The sequence below is a fragment of the Syngnathus acus genome, chromosome 15, assembly GCF_901709675.1.
Source record: "Syngnathus acus chromosome 15, fSynAcu1.2, whole genome shotgun sequence".
In the NCBI taxonomy this organism is placed as follows: Eukaryota; Metazoa; Chordata; class Actinopteri; order Syngnathiformes; family Syngnathidae; genus Syngnathus; species Syngnathus acus.
Genome location: NC_051100.1, coordinates 10922277 through 10945803, shown reverse-complemented (window position 1 = coordinate 10945803; position 23527 = coordinate 10922277). Strand labels below are relative to the sequence as shown.

General features: G+C 45.8%; 2 protein-coding genes across 3 annotated transcripts in view; both read right to left on the bottom strand.

Annotated features, from left to right (window-relative positions):
* ryr2b (ryanodine receptor 2b (cardiac)) overlaps positions 1-12185 on the bottom strand; it is a 38484-nt gene extending 26299 nt beyond the window's left edge. The window contains exons 1-35 of the mRNA XM_037272602.1: positions 12138-12185; positions 10904-11023; positions 10677-10781; positions 10401-10472; positions 10241-10319; positions 10058-10170; positions 9715-9838; positions 9546-9642; positions 9400-9474; positions 9137-9293; positions 8890-9054; positions 8658-8779; positions 8236-8419; positions 8066-8171; positions 7869-7964; positions 7638-7756; positions 7361-7494; positions 5550-5791; positions 5240-5432; positions 4954-5173; positions 4750-4854; positions 4536-4639; positions 4353-4436; positions 3914-4073; positions 3625-3772; positions 3244-3452; positions 2899-3073; positions 2608-2816; positions 2221-2407; positions 1962-2094; positions 1784-1898; positions 1419-1579; positions 1166-1325; positions 978-1064; positions 349-575 (exon numbers count right to left, since the gene is read on the bottom strand). Coding sequence (XP_037128497.1) covers positions 349-575; positions 978-1064; positions 1166-1325; positions 1419-1579; positions 1784-1898; positions 1962-2094; positions 2221-2407; positions 2608-2816; positions 2899-3073; positions 3244-3452; positions 3625-3772; positions 3914-4073; positions 4353-4436; positions 4536-4639; positions 4750-4854; positions 4954-5173; positions 5240-5432; positions 5550-5791; positions 7361-7494; positions 7638-7756; positions 7869-7964; positions 8066-8171; positions 8236-8419; positions 8658-8779; positions 8890-9054; positions 9137-9293; positions 9400-9474; positions 9546-9642; positions 9715-9838; positions 10058-10170; positions 10241-10319; positions 10401-10472; positions 10677-10781; positions 10904-11023; positions 12138-12185 — 4835 coding nt within the window. The remainder of the gene's footprint in view (positions 1-348; positions 576-977; positions 1065-1165; positions 1326-1418; positions 1580-1783; positions 1899-1961; positions 2095-2220; positions 2408-2607; positions 2817-2898; positions 3074-3243; positions 3453-3624; positions 3773-3913; positions 4074-4352; positions 4437-4535; positions 4640-4749; positions 4855-4953; positions 5174-5239; positions 5433-5549; positions 5792-7360; positions 7495-7637; positions 7757-7868; positions 7965-8065; positions 8172-8235; positions 8420-8657; positions 8780-8889; positions 9055-9136; positions 9294-9399; positions 9475-9545; positions 9643-9714; positions 9839-10057; positions 10171-10240; positions 10320-10400; positions 10473-10676; positions 10782-10903; positions 11024-12137) is intronic.
* Positions 12186-12763: 578 nt separating this feature from the next.
* Positions 12764-23508, bottom strand: actn2b (actinin, alpha 2b). 2 transcript variants are annotated; one of them, XM_037272615.1, is made up of 21 exons: positions 23209-23508; positions 19910-20024; positions 19656-19775; positions 19493-19579; positions 19312-19399; positions 18989-19067; positions 18222-18303; positions 17934-18019; positions 17694-17786; positions 17305-17535; positions 17074-17221; positions 16798-16948; positions 16528-16636; positions 15838-15978; positions 15460-15642; positions 15263-15397; positions 14927-15106; positions 14535-14681; positions 13888-13953; positions 13632-13790; positions 12764-13543 (listed from the first exon to the last, which is right to left on the bottom strand). In XM_037272615.1, exons 1-21 carry the CDS (start codon positions 23338-23340, stop codon positions 13385-13387), a joined length of 2691 nt encoding a protein of 896 aa, XP_037128510.1. In that variant the 5' UTR covers positions 23341-23508; the 3' UTR covers positions 12764-13384. The 2 variants fall into 2 exon arrangements, with proteins under 2 accessions (XP_037128510.1, XP_037128511.1); XM_037272616.1 differs by having other exon boundaries at positions 13888-13950.
* Positions 23509-23527: the final 19 nt, after the last annotated feature.

Genomic DNA, 23527 nt, shown 5'->3' with positions numbered 1-23527 from the left:
GTCGTACGTAGGAAACAATGCCCGTTTCTTAGCGGGAGTTCTCCGGCTCCCTTCTGAGTGCTCCTAGGAAGCATACAGAGCGACATTTGCTGCTGCATGTATCTATTTCAAAAGCTTGAATAATTTGGACGGCCTGCTCCCTTTGGTTGCAACAGCCTTTCAACATCCTTTGCAGCCGGCTGACTTTTGCACGTTGAAAGGATGAAACTCATTTTAAAAAAACTGTGCCGTTTTTGATTAAGTGTAAGCCAGGACTCACTTTGAACTACAGAACCCACTAAAATGAAAAGAAAAAGAAAATGAATGAAACGTCGTGACCCAAACCCAAATTCTACAACTTGGTCGGACCTGCTTTCATTGGGGATTTGGAGGGTCATGACTTGAAGCGGCTCAAGGCATTGGACTCTCCAGCCGTGGCGTTCATCGGGACGCTCCAGCATCACCGTCGGTGATCTGTCAGGCACTCGCGTCCATGAGATCGGACTCAGATGCTGCACCTGAAACCTGGGCGGGCACTGAGGTGCGCTTGTCGTTCGAAGGCTGCGAAGCAAGCCGGCTGACAGCGGCATCACATTCTAGGTGGGCAGAAAGACAAATAAAAAGAATTGTAATGATTTTGATATAAACAATTACATTTTGTCTCCATCTACTTTAGAGCTGTGTCCATCATAATAAGGAAAATAATTGGGTCTTGATTTTTCATTTGGCTGTGGTGATAATGTTTAAGATCTGTTGGCGTATAAATAATTAATGGAGTGGTTAAAAAAAATGCTAAGTTCAAGTGGTTTGCAATCAACGTGTCCATTCTTCTTCACGTTTCAAGGAGTTGCATAATTTAATTATCAAGAGCATAACTGTTATGAGCCCAAGCTGAAGAGTTTTCACCAGGATCTGTGAGATTGTTTTTAGGGTCACTGAGTGGTATGTTATTATGTTTTGTACAGATTTCCATGCAAACAAACAACCAAGTGGGTTACCTTAATGCATCCCAGTTCAAATTGAAACATGTTGCTAGTGGTAGGTCGGATGAAAACGGCAGGATACAGCTTTGTATTGGCCTCGACCTGTTTCAATGACAAAAATCAAGAACATTTCACTCACTATGATAAGCACAATATGGCAGCACAATATATTAAGTACATCTTAAAGAGTGTCAACAAATTACTTGGTAGAAGGTGGACATCTCCACGCCACTGGAGGTAAACGTCAGCAGCCCGGCGCCCGTGTCGATCAAGCAACCAATTTCCAAGCCGGCACTCCTCCGGCTGCGTGACAAACCTGTGGCCTCTCCGGCGCAGACCATGTAACAGTTACTCCTCTTCACACTGCGGGTGTTGAAAGGACTGTCGTAAGAAGGCAGCTGCTTGCTAAGTTATGCTGCGAGTAAGGCACACAATGGTTAAAGGTTACCGCATCACCTCTCTTGGACTTTGCCAGTGTCGTCTCCGAGGGTGACGGTCACTGTGAGGTCATCGTCAATGTCAAACGTCATGTCGTTCGGGTGAAAATCAGGTGTCACCCAGCCCACCCACACGTTGAAAGGCTCCTGGTTTGGCAAGACTCTCACCGAATAGTAGTACTGAAATAAAAAGAATCCTGAGTTGAGTCTAGACAAAACGAAAATAATCACATGCGTCAAATGGAGTTATGGAGCTGAGATTGCAAATTGCAAATCTGCGTCAAATGAAGCTGTGGATCTGAGATTGCAAATTGCAAATGTGGCAAAGTAGAAAAATATGTTATTTTCCAGCAAGCATAGTATTCACACTGATTAGGGTCTCACTCTGGTGGTCTGAATGAGGTGATCAGCGTTATCTTTGTCAACGAGGACATCCTCCAGGAGCCGAGCAGAGGAGTTGCTGCTGACCAGGCCTGGTTTGTTTCGCTTCAGCATGAACCTTCGAAGAACAACAAATTCACCATCCTGTCCATTCAATTATCAGTTTTGTTTCGCAGCCTACCGTTGCTTGAGTCGTGACGTTTTGTCCTGAGCGTGATCCTTGTACTCAGGCTCGTCTCTTGAAGTTGCAAAACTGTGGGCCGACTTCATCAACACTTCAAAGTCAGAGTCCACCTCCTCCTCCTCTCTCCTAACTAAAAGAACCACATGAATTAATTGTAGCAGGGCCCCATGGGAGCAGAAGCAAAGCAGCTCTTCAAGGTCATGAGGAAGCGAATAGCAAATAATCGAAGGCGGGTGTTGAATGACGCCATGCAAACCTGGTGAAAAACAACCGGATGCCACCGGCAGCACGCCCTCAACTGGGCCGGTGAGGACAGCGGCGCACTGGATGGACATGCTGAGCCGGTAAAATCCCATTTCGCTGTCTCCGCCGTTGTGTGCCGGCAACCGTTGTGAGACCCTAAGGCTCGGCGAGGAATCCTTTGAGCCAGTGACTCTACTGACCTTGAGTGAAATTCAAAGAGGATATAGAGGATCAGCCTAGTCAATAAACCAGTGCCCAGAATAACACAAGCTCCTGGAGAGACCAGTCGAACCTTCGAGAAGACATATTTTATGGAAATCGGACTGATGACATCACAACGCAAAGAGGAAGAAAAAAAAAAAAAAAAAAAAAAAGCAGCTTAACATCTCTGCATCCAAACCTGCAAGGCGGGGTGGTCTGGCAGTATGGATTTAAACTGAGCACGTTTCCAACTCATCCACAGGGATGGATCTCGAGCCATATTGAAAGCAAAAGGCTCATAACCCTCCTGTAGACCGCACACACTAAAGTACCGCAGCGAGCCCCCTTGGCGGCCGAGGTTCAGCTTCACCACCTGGTTCACGCCCACACTGACCACGGGGAGCAGGCCTAAAATGTCAGGAAGAGAAAATAGAAACATATTTCCGAGCCAGATGGGTAATAACATTCTGTGAAGAAAAAAAAACCTGACCATCTCTGACGTCAAAGTCCTTGGCAGCCAGCTCTGATCCTCGGTCATTAAACAGCAACTCTCCGTTGAGCGTGAGCATCATGGTGCTTTCGCTCGTGTCCAGCAAGCAACCCACCACATCCGCCCGCTTGCAGGCACGTCCCAGAGGCTCTCCACCCTGATGGTACCACCGAGCCTGGAAAAAAAAACAGAGGATGAGGGCGGCTTTGCGTCAGTCATGTTAAGAAACAATGGGAGTACTTTTATAGCTGAATGATTATGAAACAAGACAGCCCAAAAGCTACATGATGCTTTCAGCCGTCAAAGAAAGATCGGTGGGAGGCGTTCCGATTCTTGAAGCCTCACCTCAAATCCATCAAACACAAACGCCTGGTCATCTGAGCCCAGCTCTTTATCGGGGGAGCAGCCAGGCCGGGCCCAGCCGACTCTCACATTCCCCGCAGTGACCAGTTCGCATTCAAAGTACCACTTCCCCCGAGTCACGGCAAAAGATTTATCTGCTCGGAACACTCGGCGCTTTTCGCTGGAGAAGAAGCAGCTGTTTGATAAAATGACTGCAAGAAGTCAGGACAAAAGCAAATATTACACGCGGGCCGTTTTGCAATAGAATCGTGACAATGTCAAAAAACATTTTTTATTTAATTGATGGAGATCGTTTTAAACAACCTGCTTCTTGCTCTAACTCCTTATCGATAAACCATTATCCAATCCGAAATTGGGACCTACTCTTTTCCTGGTGGAGGGTCTCCAAGCTGTAACCGTAGGCCAACAGGGTGCAAACTGCCTCCCTACCAGCCTTTTGTCCCATTTTTCTACTCCTCTCATCAAGCAGGCTGTAGGGCACAAGATCTGGGCTCCGCTTTGATTTACCATCCTGAATTGGAAGCAGAAAAATAGGAAACCTTATCAACGTTTGTATTGCCAAAGAATAGCGGCGCTGTGAGAATGTGATTACGACTGCACACAGATGCTGAAATGTGATTCTCCCTTTCCAATTACAGCACACAAGGCAAACCTGTTGAGCACCGTAAGTCCATCCTTGCTTGATACGCTCACTGGCCCAGAGGTTGTGCTCATTCTCTGCACACAAGTGGATCGCTTCCTCATGGGCGGTGCTGAGAACAACACGGCTCACATCTAGCGGGGCCGGTCTGTAGCCACCTGGCTGCTCGTACCTGAAAGGTTGGAGATTACAAAAAAGCACTCTCAATGTTTAATGGGCCAACGCAGAAATATTACACAATTAAAGTTGCGTAATGCCCTCGTATGTTGGCAAGGAGAGCCATAGTCAGTGATGTGTTTTAACAGGATTAAAAGTCATCCACACAAATGCATTAAGAGGAGCCGCCATAGACCACAACTCACACCCCGACACTCACACGCAGACTAACCAACTAACACGAGTTCAAGTGGAGTTCAATTTGAAAAAAAGAAATGGAAAAAAAAAAAAAAACCTGTTGGAGAGTCTCGTGAAGTGGATTCCCTCTACTGTATGTTCATCTCTGAAGCCGATATGGAAACCAAGAGCAAGAAGAGTCCTGCAGGAAATGAAAGAAAATGTTTGTGAATTGATTATTACATATTTCTACAAATCACGACTATACATATGAATGTGAGCGGGAGGTGGCAGTAGCCACCTTAGGGTGTCCTGGGCAGTCTGGAGGTTCTGGTGTCTCTCCTGATCGGGCATCATAGAGAACTCCACCAGACAGGGCTCGAGTCGCTTCCCTTCGTCTCGCTCCTGTGATTGATGAAAAGTGGTTCAGAATTTCACTCTGCAAGGAATACTAATGTGAACGAGGCAATCTTTTTCCGTAGTTCAAGTTTATTCCTACTGTGTTTCCTTCTTACATTTCCTTGAGACCAGCCGAGATCAACCCTTTCCATGACCCACAGTTCATGGATGTTCTCGGCCATTTTATCACGGATATCCTCGAATTGCAGCGGCAGTTCCACCTATTAAGGTAACAGATAAACACACACGTAAAATTTCATAGTAGTATATTGTATCGTTTTAAAATGAGATATGTAACAGCCATATAAGTAAAACTTTACCTTGCTGATGTCTACCGGTGAGGGAGTGAAAGTAACCGGACTGATTGGCTCAAACGGGCCAATGAGCTCTCGTTTCCCGTCTTCGTAAGTCAAGAGGTACTTATGGCACGCTTCTACCATCAGCTTGACGTTCGGGAGGAGAGCCTCAGAACATGGCACAAAACCGTGCGGGGGAAGAAATCGAAACTCGCCGTGTTCCCCTCCAAAGAGAAACCGAACCCTTGTTTCCAAAAACAAAAGCATTTAGTCTCATGTCGATTAAGAGACGCACATATGCGGTACTAACTTCACTCCGGGTGAGAAGCTGACTACGGGATGAAGAAGTCCATCCACGCAGAAGTTCTCCAGCATGCCCTGCACGGGGAGACCGTTGACCCGAAATGAAATGCAGGGGGCGCTGAGGTCCACGCAGCAGCTAACCACGTCGTCGTCCGCCAGCAGGTGAGGGAAGGGCGAGCGCACTCTGCGCCCCACGCAACCTGAACGCGGAAGAAACACGCTTAGTGTTATTCAAAGCACGCAGTACAGAAAAGAAGCAAATCCGTATTTTAAATTGTGAACAAAATTCAGAACATGCTACTCAAATGTGATCCCACCTGCCCATAAATGAAGGCCATCAAAGCCAAAGGAGCAGAGGTCATCTCCCACGCCATTGCCCCCCCAGCCCTCTCCTCCAGTGGGTCTGGGCCGGTAGCCGTCGCTTCGAGCCCAGCCGACGCGCAGGTGCGTGGGCTCCGCCGTGAGGAAAGGCTCTACGTGATCCACCACGAGCTCATAGTACCACCGGCGGGGCTGCGCAGAATCTTCCCCCAGAGACAGGAAGATGTTGGGCCTCACGCTTTGGTGATAGAAACTGGACGTGAGTATTGTATCAGCATGTTTTCTACTTCAAAGATATGAATGTTCCCTTGAGGCATTATGGCAGGATAAAAATACACAGAAGCATGGACAAAAATATTAAAGTTGGATGCAGCTGTTCAATGTGAAAGAATTTAGAACCAGGATCTTTGCCATTTTGGATCCATGAATGAGTCACAGTGAATAGCCATCACAGAACCCAACTTGAGAATGAATGTCAGTTCTTGTAAGAGGCACCACCCATCCGGCAGCGGAGAGAAGATTCGGACGGCGAATAAATTGCACAAGAAGCCAAAATGGTATACATTCAAGCAAACGTTCCAACGAGGTGTTTTGTTCACGATGAAGTAGAGGTGACAGAAAGCAAAATGGCTTGAGGACAGATAAGAGTGGATCAGGCAGGTGGCGTGGTGGATTCTTGGGGAGCAGCAGGTGGGAAAATTTTGAGACAAAATAAACAATAAAGCCTGAGGGGAGGGGTGGCTGCTCGATAAAGAGAAGCGTGATAAAAGGTGGCAGCTCGGAAGAAAGAAAAGCCAGATGGTTGCGGCGCTCCCCCAACCGTTCACATTGCAATTTATCTCGGAGAGAAGGCCTAATGGGAAAGGTCTTGCTTTATCAAAAAGGCTCAAGTGAAACCGACTAATTGTAAATATGTTGAGTGAACATAAAGACCTCATTGTTGCTTACTCGTAATCCCAATGACGAAGAGGGCCATAATAAAAAATGGAAGGATGGATGTTTCTACATCATCAACTACTAAGCGTTTCTTCGTTTGACTCTGAACTAATGTTCCAAGACATTTCCGTAAGGCACTGCTGAAAAATGGGAGGACAGATGGAACGACAACCTAAAAATAAAATGCCCGTGGCAAAGAAAAAGGAGGAGAAGATAATGTCGAAAAAGATGACTGGTTGCCACATTCAGTGAGAACGCCCAGTAAAAAATCTGATGTAAAACCAGAAAATGACGATGATTAATATTCACCCTCCTGAGCAACTTTTACCCGAGTGTCATCAGTCTGCGTGGAACTGATTCTCAATTTAAAACTTGAAACGAAGACACCGACGGAGAGCGGTAATTAATCATTAACAGAAGAGCAGCGCAGAAAAGACAAGTGCGGCAGTGGCAAGGATGCTCAAGTGTCGCTCACAAATAGAAAACTTCAAGTATAATAAGCCGTGCGTGGCAAATACATGAGAGGAGCGAGAAAAATGCGCCACACGTCACAGACTTAAAGGTGGTGTTTGTTTTCGTCAAGGCTAGCGGTGGCGTCGTGTTCAAAGCGATGATCGGAGTGATGTGCTGTGAAAGGCCTGGCGTGTTGATGCCGGCCGGGATGAATTACTGATGACGAGGCTCGCTCACTGGCAAAAATATTCAGCTCATCCATAAAGTATGGCGGGATTCTTCATATGAATTAGCGTCATGGAATGTGCAAGACAGACTTAAGAAAGAACATTTGGTTCGTTATATGGACAGCTAGAAGGTGAGAACTCAATTGCCTCGCCAGGATAGTTAGCTAAAATAGATAGCTAGAGTCGCCTACCTGGTGACCCAATTAACCAGCCGAGTTTGCAGCAGCAAGTCTCTCTCGGGCAGTAGATTTTCACAGATGAGGTTCTGATTGGCGCGCACGGCAACGCCATGGCACACGCACAAAGAACAAAGCACCTCCAACACCTGCAACCGCCAAACCTGTTAGCACTTGACCCAGCAGACTTTATCCTCCAAAAAAAGAGTTTTTCATTCTTATGGTTTTAATCCCTAGACACAAAAAGTGTTAATGAAATTGTTGGAAGCAAGAACGCAGGAGTGAAGCAGACCTTGTGGTTGCATCCATGCTTGTCTAGAAAAGCAATGATAGAACGGATGTGTCCCTCTTTGATGCCATTTAGTGCTTCGGGACTTTCCACCAAAACGCAGTGCAGAACCTCCAAAACTCCTTCGCATGACATGGGCAAATGTGAAATATGAATTATTGAGTATGCATCATGCTCAGCGTATCAAAATATTGTGGAAAAATATTAGTGATGGATTTTATTCCTGGAACTCACCAGAAGAGGCCTCCAGTTGGTCCAGCCTGCTAATGAGCCAGTCGAGCGAACTCGAGAAATGGGCACAGTTTGCGCGGTTTCTCCGAATAAGCGAGGCTGAACAAAAAAAATATATATATATATGTATGAAACATTGATCCAGAATATATGAAACATCAATAACACTTTGATTTTAGGATTACAAAATCGTGCGCTACCCAGAAGCTGATAAAAATGCCCAAGGACGTTCTCCCAGTTTTGGTTGGCAGCCTGACTAGAGCGATGGAGACGCTCAATGCACTCCAATACCAACTCGATCACTCCCTGCGTACATTAAAAAGCATCCAGCATCAATTTCTTCATGCTGGTTTGATTTCTTTTGTTTCACCTCTTCTTGAAACATGTTCTGCCGACTCTTTAACACGGTTTGGCTGTTTTGTCGAGACTCCTGGCTCTGCTCCTCTGGTGGCGGCTGGAAAAAGCTTATGAGGTCTTGAAGGCCGCGAGTCACATTCGTCACTGGTAAAACGATGGGCTCCACGTTTCCTTGCCCATGACAAGAATCAAGTTTCCTAAAGGGAAAAATGATATCAAAGTCAAAGTCAAAGTCAGCTTTATTGTCAATCCCTTCATATGTCAAGACACACAAAGAAACCGAAATTCCGTTTCCTCCATCCCACGGTGACGAGACATATCAAGCACAACACTGAGGATTGTGTATAATGCAAATCAAGTCGAGTCAGCAAATGCGAAAGAAAACCTTTAGTTAGCCGCCTAGTTGAGAAAAATATTCCAGAGAATGCCGACTACCTGATAAAAGTAGTGAAGAGGAGCGTTGCGCCATGTATGAGGCTGGCAGTGTGAGATTCTTCCCTCTGAGACCGAGACAGCGTCAACCCGTCGTCCATGTGACCCTCACTGTGCAAGATCGCCTGGAATAACATCATCTCAGATGAACACCTTGAAGTCTTCTCTCTTTTATATGGCGCCAAATTCAAAATATTGGCAAGGCGTCAAGCTGGAGAGAAAAATGTCACTTGACCTTCCGCTGAGCTCCTCCCACACACGCAGACTTGCTATCCATGGCTCGGTAGGTGAGCCACAGACCAGAGTCGACATGCTGAAGGTAACACACGGAGTCTCCGTATTTGATTTCTGGGGAGCCCATGCCGTCCACGTGACTTTTTCTTCCACAGTCCAGCTTTTCCTAAAGACAGTTGGTTGATTACAAAAAAGAGCTAATAAGTCATGACTTTCATGTCATGGAAGTGCGGCGTCTTGATGATTACCTTGGCAGAGCGGAAGCAGAAGGCAGTCGCGCTAACGTCTGCTTTCTCCCGATCGAGCAGACGGAGGCCTCGTTGGTCGCTCAGGCCTAGGTAGCGTCCGGTGGTCACATGACAGAGTCGAAAGGGCTGCCCCCAGCACACGTGTTTGCCGCTCCACCTTGAGAAACACTTGTTGACTTGACAAGCCTTGGATTTCAAAATCAAGCACTTTCCAAGGACTTCACATAACATAATTTGATACTGGTGGGCCTGTTTCTACTTACACCACATGCAGGTTCTCCAGCCTCCACAGAGAGCGGGCGTGTCTGCACACGGCTCCTATCTCATACTGCATTATCCTGGATTGAGAAAGACGCCAGATGAGACGGAAAGGGCGTTTTGTCAAGATGACAACGTCCTCGCAAGTGACCTTTGTAGCTCTTCATCTCGCTCTGCCGTGGGAATCGTCAGACATGCGTCGGTGTGGCTGTGGAGAAGCCTGAGCGTTTCGCCACCTCTCAGGTATCCTGGAAGCAGCAGACATCGAATAATCCAAATCGAAAGAATCAATCAAGAGTGCAAATAAGAGGAAAGTTTGCCTGGAGCAAGTCCACTTGCGGAGCAGACGGGAGCGATGCTCCACAGAGAGCGGCGGAAGGCCGCATCCACAATCAGAGTGTCGGCCAAGCCTCTGTTGTCGCAGGTCGCGCCAAAGGACACGTGCTGGGGAGCCACAAAAGGGAAACCGGCCGCTTGCTATTACCTAATACGGTTTGGTTTTTGTGACAACTCGTCGATTACAGAATGAATCGAAAACTTAAAATCATCAAAATCATTTTTATTCCTTCATGAAAACAGACTGGTAAAAGTTGGACGGGTCAAATGCAAACAGGTAAAGGTGAGTGAACCCTAATCTGGCTCAACAGAGAAATATTTTTTTACCAGATATCTCTCCGAGGACACGTTAACCAGAATGAGGTCATCCCCAACACGCACTTTCTCCCCCTCGGACCTCTGTCTGGAAGCCGGATGCACTGTCCACCAGCAGGTCTCACCTGCGACACAAACACAAGGCGACATCAAAGACGCAACATTATCCGCTTCTTTACGATGATCTCCGAGTACCCGCTTCATCTTCCTGCAGGCCCACATCAAAAGCCAGCTTGTCAGCGGAGGACTGCGATGCAGACAAGCAGCTGAGATACTGCAAGCAGAAAGAACATTTCACCAAAAGAACAATGTGGCCATGTTGTTTATCCCCGCAGGGAAAACGTCGATGACTCACCATGTCGCTGTACGAATGCTGGAAAAGCACAGCCTGGCCGTATAGAAGGGTGCGGTGTTTGCCCCCAGCTCCCTGTAAAGCACGTTGAAAGACATTTACTGAAAATAGAGCCCAGCAAGAAATATCATACTGCATAGATAATAAAAAAAACAATGTAGGGTACAGTCCATAATCCCTTATATCAGGTTTCAAAACTTTTATCAACCCTCCCTGGCAGTTTTATCCACGCATCTACTGTGTGTGAAAATGAAGTGATAAGCAACAGTGTGAGATTACCTCCACAACCAGGCTTTCGCTGTGTGCCAGCATCTCTTGCAGAGCTCGCACAGACAGACACTGGACCAGAATGAAGCCGCACACGGACAAGTCTGGTGGAACATTCTATTGCGGGGGGGGGAGCAATAACAAAACATGTGAAAATGTACTCAATTCCAACAATTTACAATTGTTAACACAAAAAAGAAATCTTTCAATTTGTGATGATGTGGACTTGTTTCCTTTACCTTACAGTTGGAGGTGGCCTCCAGCCTGCACAGCCTGCTGCCAAATCCCTCAGCAGCCAGGCAAACCTTCACATGTTCCTCCTGAGAAGTAAAAACGCTCTGCAGGACCACTTCATCACCCTGACGTGAACAAAATGATAGTGAAATATCTATTATGCAAAGGTGTCAAGCGGCTTGTGTGACTGATCTTAGCAGTGTGTGTGTGTCCGCTACCTCCGAGTCGTAGATACCTTCTTTTGAGGCCATTACTGAGTGTTGAAGCTTTTTTTTGGTTACTATTAGGACATCCTTAAACATTGACGCCATGTCAGATGGCAAAATTGATTGTTGAATATCTGTCTGGGATTACTGCCTGCATTTCTACAAAATGGCAAAATGGAACCAAGACTTAAATAATTAAGGAGTGAATCAAAGGAGGACACAATGAGTCTCCAGTAGATCTCTGTCACCTCTGTCAAACTTATCAAATTCCAAATGAAGGCCATCAGGCTTCCCGCATCTATTTAAGGAACATTAGAGTGAGGCAGCGGACGACCTCATTTCAGCCAGGACCACCAACACCTCTTGGTGGCCAGGCCGCATAGCTCCATATTGGGAAGATACACTCATTCCACTTGTCCATATCAGCAGCACTCTGCAAGCAGTCAAACACACTGCCCAATGATAAGACACCGCTGGGTCTTGAGATGGTTATCAAGCAGAACCGTTCAATTTATTTCCAGGGTTATATTTTTGTGATCTTTTCAGGTTCATCCTGGTTTTGAGACAGCAGCCTCTGAACATTTCAGGCATCTCAAAGACTCCAGTTATTTTTTATTTCTGTTGAACTTTTTTTTTACATTTAGTCTCATTGCATCCAGACTAAAACTGCTGATTTTATAGCTGCTGATCTCACCATCCATAACATTTACTGTGCTCCTTATCGGATAAGATCATATGTTTACAACTGTGATAGCATCGTGCACTAAAGTTGAGATACTGAGGCCGTTTTGGGTTTCACTTGTGGCTGAGTAAGCCAAGTAAAACTCTTCAGACAGAGTTGCGTGGATTCTGTGGCGGTGTTGAATCATGACAGTTGAGAAATAACATGGTATGACCAATATCAAAAAATTAAGCAAGGACAAAAAAGTTATGTTGAGTCTCTCCTTAGTGTTACGGTTTAGCTGCGTGTTGCTAACTTCATTAGCTTTTATTGCAAGACTGGCCTAATTAACATTTCTCATCAATTACTCACCGTTCGTAGAAACTGGAATTCGTCATCACCCTCGCCCGAGTCAGACATTATTTCCAAACTTGCCGGCAGTTGTAAGAGATACGGGAAAAATTGGAGACTGGAGAAATAAAGTTGTGAGCTGTCAGTGTAGGTATACAGTTTGTCTAATGGGAGTGGTCTTTAGGTCCCATGATGAGAAGGAAGCCATGATGAAGCCTCATCGCTCGCATTGGCGGGAACGGTGCTGTATTCAACATAAGTAGGAGATATTGCACTTAAAGACTTTTGACTCCAATTTTATTTTATCCATCCATCCATTTTCTGAACCGCTTATCCCCCAATTTTATATTACGCCAAGATAAACAAATAATATATTGATAAGCAAATAATTTAGACAGATCTCGTTCACTAAGTCTACAGATTCTGCTTTGAGCTCCTACTTCCCACATTTTTTAATGCAGCATTAGTATAGTCTTGTACGTGTACCCCCGAACACTCGCTTATTCTCCTATTTTCAGATTTTTATTTTTTAATTTTGTTTAGCAATTTTTGTGAAAAATGCTTACTGGCAGTATACCCCCACCTAATATAGAATTTGGAGGGGGCAGATGGATGTCTTAACAGAAAAACACCACACAGATCAGAGATTGTTTGAATACCATTTATTCCATTTTGTTTCCATGGGTACAATGAAAAGTAACAGGGGACGAATCTAGCTGTTGTTGGCCACATTAGAGTTAATGAGTGCAAGTCTAAAAAGAAAAAATATGTTGAAACATGCATGAGCAAAGGCAATTTGGGTAATAATTCAGCACAACAGTAAACATATTTAATCAGTAAATACATTAAAAGCATAAAACACAGATGAACATTTAAGAAATTATTTATCTAGATTTACCTTTGTGTCTTGTGTGTATGCCTTTAAAGCATTAGTGATTCTTTATATTTTACTTTTGCGTTCATCCATTTGGGAAACATATTTGGGGGGGTCAATTTGGGTATTTGTTAAATGAGTCATTAAGGAATCTGAAAAAGCCTTCTTAGATGGCATCAGGCTCTGAGTGAACATGGTCTTCCCAATGGGTAATTAAAACAATGCATTTCAATCTGAGTGTGAATATTTCAGTGAGTCAAGCAGGCATCTTTCAGCAGACATCTTTAACGAATCAACCCAAATATTGATCACAATTGAAGCTCCCTTCATTACAGACTCCCTAAATTCCTAAATGAGAAAAAGTTAGCAGGGAGGTGGTTGCCACGTGGGGTTGTTAAAGGTCACTCTCCCCATAGAGGGCGGTGGAGAAAGCGGTGTAGTCCAGCGCCCCCGGTGGCGCTCCCGGGAACCTGTAGGGTGGCATCCTCGAGATGCAATATTCAGCTTGCTCAGGAGGAAGTTCTCTCCTCAGCTCGTCCACCAGAATGTACGGCTGAGATGCAAAGCAAATATGTGAACTTGCAAATTCCAAACTGTCAATATGCAGCATCAAGATTATTCATAAATGAATAAATACAAACCTTGTCCGCCGCCAAAATCCGGAAGGATGCCACAACCTGGTCGGCAGTGTCGGTATCTGCGGTTTCTCTGGTCATGAAGTCAATGAAAGACTGGAAGGAGACGATTCCGGTGCCGTTGGGGTCGACAAGGATCATTATCCGGGCGAACTCCACCTCACCCTGAACGGGACAAATAAACAGCGGTTTTGAATTTTTTTTAAGCACAGGCTTGCTGTGCTTGCCTGAACCACGTGCGTGCAAATTTAAAGCACCTCACCAAATCGTAGCCCATTGAGATGAGGCAGGCTCGGAAGTCATCCGCCTCCATGGCACCGTTCTTCTTCTGTAGTTGGAGGGGTCATCATATACAAGTTATGAACAGGAAAGGGAGAATGTTCATAGCCGATTGGGTGCGTAAAAAATTCCACAACACCAGCCAGTGAGAACACAGTCGAGCGAACAATAATACATGAATAATAAATCTTAAATATGTATATTATTCATTTGGCTGCTTTGAGTTCAATCTTCCCCCATAAGAAATGTGAGGGTACAGTAATTTGGCCTTAGTTTGCTGTCCACCTTCAACAAGTATTTTGATTATTGAATGATGGATGTAACTCTGATGTAGCATATATTTGGAGCTGGCATTGACTGTGTACATCCAATCCGTGTATTTACGCTGAATTCACAGTGGCATATAAAATATGTATTGCACTGCCATGGCGTATATCCTAATTTTGACACATAAGAGCTAAAAATTTAAATGATGTCACTCGAACCATGAAGCGGTACAAGCCCAGCAGAATAGTCAGAGTAGACTACAGCTGAGATTAAAGTTTGGGACTTGGTGTGTTTCAAGATGAAATGAACGCATAATATTTGATGCAAACTGTTTAAGGCGCAGCAATTAATGGCAATCTTTACCCGATCGAAGTGGTTGAAAGAAGATCTGAATTCGTTCATCTGCTGCTGGCTGATACCCTTGGCGTCGCGGGTCAGGATCTGGGTTTCGATCTCGTTGATAGTGCGGGCCACTGTCGTGAGGAGCAGCTCCCAGCCCACGCGGATATGCTACATGTGCGGTTGCCACGACAACATGGAAGACAGTCCACGAGAATCGGACAGGAGACAATGACAACATTTTTTTTTAATAGTGGTCTTTGTGTTAGCAGTTAGCGCATCTGCTTCACTATTCGGGGCTCAGAAATTTGTGTAGTTTTCATGTTTGCAACTTGTACAAATGGAAAGTCATTGAGCAAGAATCAAATCTAAAAAAACATAAATAAAGCAAAAAAAACTGCCCTCCAAGATTGTACCTCCATAGTATAGTTGGTGTGTTTGTTGTCAAACACCAGCGACTCCTGAATGAGCTGGTGGTCTCCCTCCAGCTTGTCGATGTTGGGCTTGTAAGCGATGATGACGTGCTCGCACTGCTTCAGTTGGGTCATCTGGTCCTCCAGGGCGCCCCCGATCTCCAGGGAGCAGCGCCCAATCTCCTGTTCGACAAGGCCAATTGGTTGGATCACAAGAACTTCTTTTGAAATTACAGAGTCCACTGTCCAGTTCTGAGGATGTCTCCTCACTGACCTACTTTTATGTACAATGAAATATGATTATCCTGCATTAGATGAACGCATCATGTCATGTCTAACCTCCATCCTGGCCTGGATCCAGGGTCCAATGAGATTAGCCTGTGCGGCAAACTGCCGCCTCAACCTTTCGTGGGAATGCTGGCGTGCCAGCTCTTCCTGCATGGCACTGTCTCGCTGAGGAACCAACTTCTTGACCTGAAATAACACATGCAGATGGGTACGGAGCGAACGGGTTTGAAAGCGGCGGCGGCGGCTACCTTGTCCCATTTGACAAGCAGCTCGTCCGTTGTGATGGTGCTGTAAGGGTTGATAATGTTGGCCTTGATCCCGTAGCTCTGGGAGATTTTCTGCACCTCATTGTGGATTCCCAGGATGGCCTGTCGCTCAGCGTCCGCCTCCGGGAGAGTCGCTTTGAACTGCTCGTGAGCCGCGATGAGACTCTGGAGGGCAGGCGGAGGGGAAGAGAGAAGTGCTGAAACGCTGTTAAAATGTCGACGTTCTGTCAGGTCTGATCATTTTTTTCAGCGTACATATTCCGCGTGGCCAATCATCAATCGGTTCGAATTGAAATCAGATGAAACTAAGTTAACCACATTAACTTCCTTTCTCTCTCCGCCGCATCGTCCGTTGCCCACCTGGACTTCCTCTACTGTGTGCACCATAAACATGTCCTGCAGGTCTTCCATGGCTCCCTCCATCCAGTTGTTGAAAGGAGCCGAGCGCTTGGCAAACTCCAGGAACAACTGCTCGATGGTCTCCAGCAGCTTATCTGTACGCTGCAAGAATGACGACACCACATAAATCCTGGAAAACAAAGACTCAAAACGTCCAAGATGACCTCTTCCATACAAATCCTATTACAAATAGCCCCCCACCCCCACCACACGCACCTGTTCTGACGACTAACCCCAGAAAGAACAACATTAGAATGCCCTCGTCAACCCCGACTTTGGCTCGGTCAGAGGGGGATTGTGTTGAGTGGGACGCGAACAGACAACGGGCCTCTGTCGCTGTCATTCACACTTAATCCGCAGACCTTTTCCTGAGCCCTCGTACACTTGCGGGTCAGGAATGGTCAGCGTGGATCAGAGGAAATGGCCGGTGGGACCAGAGCCAGTCAAAGGCCGTGTGATGACAGCCACGTCTCCATCCAATACCATATGAAAAGGGCTCTGGATATTTTGGTGTTAAACCAAGCCGCATCTACTGATGTGGATCATTAGCGTCCTCTGGTGGAGACTCGTCACACATGCCAGCACATCCACACGACATGATAGCGGGCACGATCCGGGTTCTTCTTGCCCGTGTATTTGAATGACCCTCACCTCCAATGCCTCCCTCCGTTTCTGGGTCAGGGTTCCCAGCCGGTCCCACAGGTCGCAGATGCTCTGGCAGCGCAAGTTTACAGCAGCCACGTCATGGTAGTCCAGCTCACTGAAAAAAAACAAAAAAACTTGATATGCCCCCCCGCCCAAAAAAAAAAAAAAAGTAGCATTTTTTGGTTTGTTTCTTTGGCGTGATAGATGATAAATACCAAAACAATGCCCACTTGTCCTTTACAATGACAATTTTTATTTCATACTATTCAGACGTACTTAAGCTCCTGCGCGATGGCAGCAATCTGCTCCACCCTGTCTTGGTGGGCTGCCAGGTCGCTCTCAAAGGCCTCGTGTTTTCGAAGCAGCGCCTTTATTTGCGTCAGGGTGGCTGTTTCGTAGTCCTTGAAGGAGAGCAACATTTCTTTGCCTGATCACGGAAAAAGAGGAGAAACTCAGATTCAAACAGGGACTTTCCCATGGTGATAATGAACACTGCGGAGGCTCCGGACAGACTGTGGACTTTTTATATCTTCTCTATGTCCGACTGCTCACCGCTGGCCCAATTTTCATGATTGGTAGCTTTTTGGCGAAACTTTTCAGCCAGGTGGTCCAGCCTCTCCAACCTGCGAATCTCTGTGAGGAGCCACTCCTCGTAACCCTTCTCGGCATGCTCCAAGCCCTGCCAGGCTGCGGCTATATCCTGGAGGCAAGATAAACGAGAGAAATTTAAAAAGGAAAATCACCACACGCTTCGGAGTGAAGGAAGGATTGGCAGTAACGTACCGACACCATCTTGCCCTCGGAGGGCATGAAGGCAGGCCGGTTGCTGATGCGCAACTTGGTCTGCAGGGTGTTGAAGTTGATTTCCAGCTGGCACTTCTCCTGCACCTTAGGGGGCTTGTGCTGGCGTCGGTAGTCGCGGAAGTCCTCCAGCTTCCTCTGCATCTCTGCCATGGTCTTCTCCGGGGTCCGGTTCTCCAGCCAGGGAGTGGTGCGGCGGATCCACTCCAGCAGCTGGACGCCAAGATCATTAGGACAAAATTACGACATGACGCGAGCGGGAATGCTGCGGTATAGCTTGACATGATTTATTGGAATTGCTGAAAATGAGAAATTGTCTTTAGTCACAACATAAGAATCTGAAGATGGACAACATTTTTCAACATCGTCACCTGGCTGGCCAGCCTCTCGTACTCCTCCATCAGCTTCTCATTTTCCTGGTTTACCCCCAACACCTTACAGATTCTATTGGCGGCCGTCTCAGCCTGAAGAGAAAAAAAAATGGACAGTTAGTTACGCCGCTGTAACATTATGGACAGTTTGAAGATTACATTCAGTGAGTCCAAAGTGTGGCATATTAGCATATATATGGCAAAGCACATCATATCATATGAGTGGATGATTTTGCCAACCTGCTCAGCGCCGGCAAACGCGTGATAGAAGCAGGACACGTAGGTCATGATGGCTCTTTCGTCGGGCTTGGGGGTGTTGATGATATCTGGAGGTCAAAATGAAAAGACGAGAAAGAAGAGACATTACTGCGATTGAACAGATGACAGAAGGTACAATGAAAGCGGCAAGCAATGCTCAATGACCCCCCTTCCAGAATGGAAGATTTAATCAGCAATTTCAAGCATGAGTCCATTCGACCAACTGACATGAAAAAAAAAAACTTTTTTCACTTTTCCACACATGATTACCTTCGGCATCGAGCATTTTGGGAATGTCGAGGTGTTTCTCGGCTATGTCAAAAGCCAGGTTCAGGTTCCCCAGCGGATCATCCTAAATAAAGCAATACAATTCCGTGTGACTAAACAGCAATGCCGGACTTAAAATGCCGCCGGGCCTGACCTTCATGCAGCGGCGGACACGGTTAAACTTCCTCATCATTCCCATGCAATGCTCATTTATCAGAAAACGTCTCGCTTTTACGAGAGAGCAGAGTTTGATCAATGAGGCCGCTCGTGTCTCAACGGGGAAATCAATAACGTTTTGCCGTAACAATTGCGGGAATCCGCTTGATTACTCCTTCTGTCGTTAATTGTGTTTCGGAACAAGTCATTCATCTTGCGTGTCGCGACGGGTTGTTAAACGCTGACAAGAGCCGAGCAATCGGCAGAGATTTTTTATTAAAACCTCTCGCGAGGACGAGCAGCCTCTCGCGGCCGGAGGCGAGGCCCAGCTCGGCTCACGTTTCCGTTGGAGCCGCTGTTGAAAGACTAGGCCTTCACGTCGCAATGACAGATGAGTCACTCCTGCTGAACGGCCACACTGAATTGAATAACTGAAATAATGACAAATAAAAAAAGACACTACTCTAAAGGAAGCTTTTTATATTTCTGAATTATTAGTTTGACCTCAAACCATAGTGCACAGTTAAGTGTGTTTTGATCGGCTCACACGGTGAACGTTACGTCATGCCAGGTTACAGGTGACACGCACACACAAATGCACGAACGCGCGACACCTTGCTGAGCTTAGAGTAGTCGAGCAGGTCGGGTCTGTGTCTGTGAATCAGGGCGCAGAAGGCCAGGCCGTCCTTCCAGCTTTAGCGGCCCATGAGCAGAGAGAGCCAACACGTCAGTTCACTTGACATAAGCACCGCTTAGCAAAGCAAGCCGGCCGGCTCCTTCAAGGCCATTCAAAATGGCAGTTTATGCTAAACATTTGGCTGAATTCTTGGTTGTGCAATATATGATTAAACCATGTGTTGAATTTAAGGAAAGGATTATGATTTTAGCTCGGAAACGTAGCACTTGCGTTACTCTGAGTGGTCATCAGTTCACCTACCTGACATGGAAGTTCTGGACATTGACATTCCTGTAGGGGGCAGTCTTTCGTTGACACCACAACAAGAGGCCCTCTTTGGCAGATGTTTCTGCACAGATGTTAGCAGACGGTAGCTGTCAAAGTCACAGATGCTTCTTTTGGAATATTATATTTTCAGTGATTTTTTTTTTTTTTACCACACCTTCAACGTTAATGTCCTGAATGGCAAAGCGGAGGATTATTGTCCAGATCATTCCAAGGGTCATCTTCACATTCCCGTCCACAATCTCTGAAACACAAATACAAATCATATGAGCAAATGGGATATTTTTCCTTCGGTATATTTTTGCTGACACTTCTGGTACCTTCAGCTCCAATGGAGACCAGTTTTACCCCTTTGCTGGTGATGAAGTCCAGCGCTTTGTTGACGTTAGCAATCTTGTGAAAGCGCATCTTCCCTCTGTCCGGTTTAGGTAACCGCTCACCTGCCAACATTCCATTGTCAGAAGGTCATGTGAGCAAATACTGCACACAGTGAGGGGAACATTTCATAAAACAAATGGACAGCAGTGCACACAGAAATAATCAAGCACCTCAAACTTCAAATTCAAGATCTGACCTGAGATCACTTCCAGAAGCAGCATGAGCTTCAGTCCGTTCCTCAAATCTTCTTCAATGTTTTCAATTTGAGTGCCAGCTTTCCTCAGGTGGGAATTACACCAGGCAGTGAAGGTCTGTCAGAACAAAGACACCAAATCAATGAAACTTTGATGACAGAACATAATTAACTATCATATTCTGCAGCAGCTTTATGCAGACCAGTGCAAGGTTCCAGAAGGACCATAAACAGCAATAATGGAAACCGGTCGATGAACTGCAGCGTGTCAAGCTTTAGAACTCGGATGCTGATCCTCTGCAATTGTACTTTGGTGAAACATGTAGGTAACAATGTCTCAGATCCAAAGTCTTACAACCTGTGGTGTTCCCCAGGGCTCAATCCTGTGACCCCTTTTGTTTTCTGAACATGATTCCATTAGGCATGTTTCAGTTTTATGTTGCTGAAATTAGCATTTTCTCATTAAATTTAGGAAACACTGACCCAGAAGCGTTAAATGTCATCTCTTTTCATCCATCGCATCAGAACAAATGTGCTTTGTGCGATACTGTAAATCTTGTTAAGCTGGGATGATCGTCCCTCACCTCCTATTTTTGTCGGTTCTCTCACTCGCCAACAATGGATGAAGAGGCGGGAGCCCAGCACAGAGCTCAGCATTCCGGCTGATATAAGGTGTTAAATATAGAGTGCTCTGGGGTGCTTCACGATAAGGGACCCACCGGGAGGGAATAACGTCAGAATGTGTCGTCGTGTCAGCGGGAGTGAAAATGTCATGTGGACGGAGAAATTGTTTCCTGTTGTCCGTCACTGTGTGGCTACTTAAAATGTGATTGGTAGCAGGCGAAAGGTGGCTCTCTTATCTCAAGCATTCTTCCAGGTCACACTCATTACAAAGTCAGCATTGTACTCAATATCCATCCAACCATTTTCTATACTTGTGTGGTGCAAAGCAGCCATGTCCTCATGTAAATTCAACGACATGACGCAACTTGAGGATTGATTTTCAGATCCTTGCGCAGCCTGCGGCTAGAAAGTGCAAATACATTTCCCCATTGGGAGTAAAAAGGCAGAACGGAATCGCCCTTGGGGTGCGTGACTGTGAGCTGCTGCCATCCTTCTTACAAACCGCAGCCTGCAGGGACTCGGAATAGAGTCGCAAGAATCCCGCGGCCCACGTTTCCGAGCACTCAGTTTCCCGACCGCATGGGGCTATTGGCCGGTGACGGCTGCACTAAAAATATTTATGAATCACAGAGCAGGGACCAAGCCTTTAAGTCTACAGGCTGGTGCCACTGGGGACCAGCAAGGTAAGACTGACGGGCCTGAGAACGATGATGGAAAACAGATGTCTAACTACAAAGACAAATTAATCGTACTGTCCATCATACTGTCTTCCTCCTTCACTCAGTGTTTTATTCACATTCGACGTCACACTGCCTTGTTCAAAGTGAATTTCTAAAGAAATGTAATAAATATTTGATAGGTAAAATATTGAAATGCATGTCGAAACCAAGTCCTGGTAGCTCCTCATGCAATTATGTTGAAAATGTGTTCTATAAAAGACAAAAAAGAAAGTTGGAAGGCTGCAATACGTGACCCTGAGCAGAGCTGTGAACGTTCACTGTGAATGCCAGGCACGAGAAAGGCCATCGTGCTAGGTCACGGAACAACATGAGCACCGTGGCCAGAAAGCAACTTACCAGCTACAACAATGTAGAAGCGACATACTCCAGCACACTCCCTCAGCTGCACTTATAACAAAGGGGGTATTATGTAATGGAAAATCAGCTATATATACATCCAATCTGTCCCGTACTGTCTCTACCAGCCATGACAGGCTGTCCACTATATTGTGTTTCTAATATTTTGAATAGCTTATTTAGTTCTGTGGGCGTCAAACTATTAAGAAGGATCAAGTGTACACACAACACCACTGCTAACCGGTGTATCTAATAAAGTGTTTAGTGCGTCTACTTTACACTTTATTTAGTCTGGCCCGACTGATATGGATTTTTTTAGGCCAAAGCCGATTTTGATATCTGGCAGAAAAACAAATTCTGATAAATCCTATCTATCTGCTGATTACAACTGAACTGGATCATTTATTTTTTGGTCCATTAACATTAAGAAAGATGAATTACAGGCAGAACCTTTGGAGGTGAAAGAGCTTGTGCCTCCAGCAGTGCAAAGAAGCCAAGTCATAAACCCCTAAAATCAACCGTGAGCATGGGGGGCATGAGGCTAAATTCAGTCAGGCTGGTGCAACATTTTCTGCGTGCCATCGCTATAAACAAAAGAATTCCGCGCCAAGGACATCGACTTAGCCCTACTACAATGCCTGCCCGTGGCAGTGGTTAAAATTAGACGCAGGGTCCATTCTAAATCCCGAGAGCGTCATCATGTGTTGGGAGCATCTGTTGACAGCTCACATTCCGAACGTATCGCCCGAGAGAGAGCAGAGCCGCTGGAAAGCAGGGCTATTGTTAGCCTAACTGCTACCCGCCGCATTCAAAGAGCCAGCGGGGAACTGCAGGAGTCCATCACCGGATGTTTGGCACATTTTACTTCACTTGGCAGAAATTCTGAGCTAAACATAAAGTCATGGAAAGTTTATACTTGTAAGACACAGTTATTGTACTTGAATTGTTGGAGTCACTGTTGGTTTTCTAGCTTACGCTTTGTCGTCAATCAAGCCCAAAGGTTAACCCAAACATGGTGAAGAGGCATTTAGCTGTTATGCTGCATGCAAATTGGATAACAACTCAAGACAAGTCAGACCCGAGTGTAAAGGATTTTAAATGTCTTTCGATCTTTTGCGAAGGAGCTTAAATGTCATTCTTTGTTCTATTAGTAATTTTGGTCAGACACTTTTGTTGCTTTTGAATGTCTTGAATTTGTTTGTGAATGCTTTAAATCTACTGTGGAGATTGTGAAACACATTGACTTGCCTTGTGTATAAAATGTGCAATACTCACGGCTATTAGTGAGGCAAATCTGCATTAATTGAGCGCTATTTGCTATGTTAATGACATTATGCCATCGTTGACGTTTAATGCCTTCGTCACAAGATGACAATTATTGCCCTTTTGCTTCACGAGTCGTTTCCTTACTATAGCGTGCAAAAATGTCAGTAGACAATAGTTAATCTTTATTGTCCACGAGTGACGACCAAGAGCTGTCAAGTACATGGACCTTATCTGGATACTTATGACGTCAAATGCTCGAACCACATCAAACGTCGTTAATTGTAAGAGTCATTGTTGAGAGGTTTTGGTGGGTTCCAGGACCACTTTTGGACTTACTTTTCTCTGCTGTTGCTCCCAAGCCGGGTCGAGCAGCATGTCCCGGTCCCACTCGTCCTCCTGGAGCATGTACTCCTCCTCGTAGCCGTTGTCGTAGCGCACCGTGGTCTCCATGTGAGTCATGGTCATCATCTTGAGGGTCTTCTCGAAAGTCGACTTCAACTTGAGTCAAAAGAACAAATTCAGTTGTAAAGAACACTTGAGGTTCTCTCACACTCGGTCATAGACACGCACACTTCGCCCTTATCCCCCCGACCTGACAGACGTCTGGCCCCGGTTGCCTCCAGCCGGGACGGGAGGTGCGGGTTATCGTTCGGAG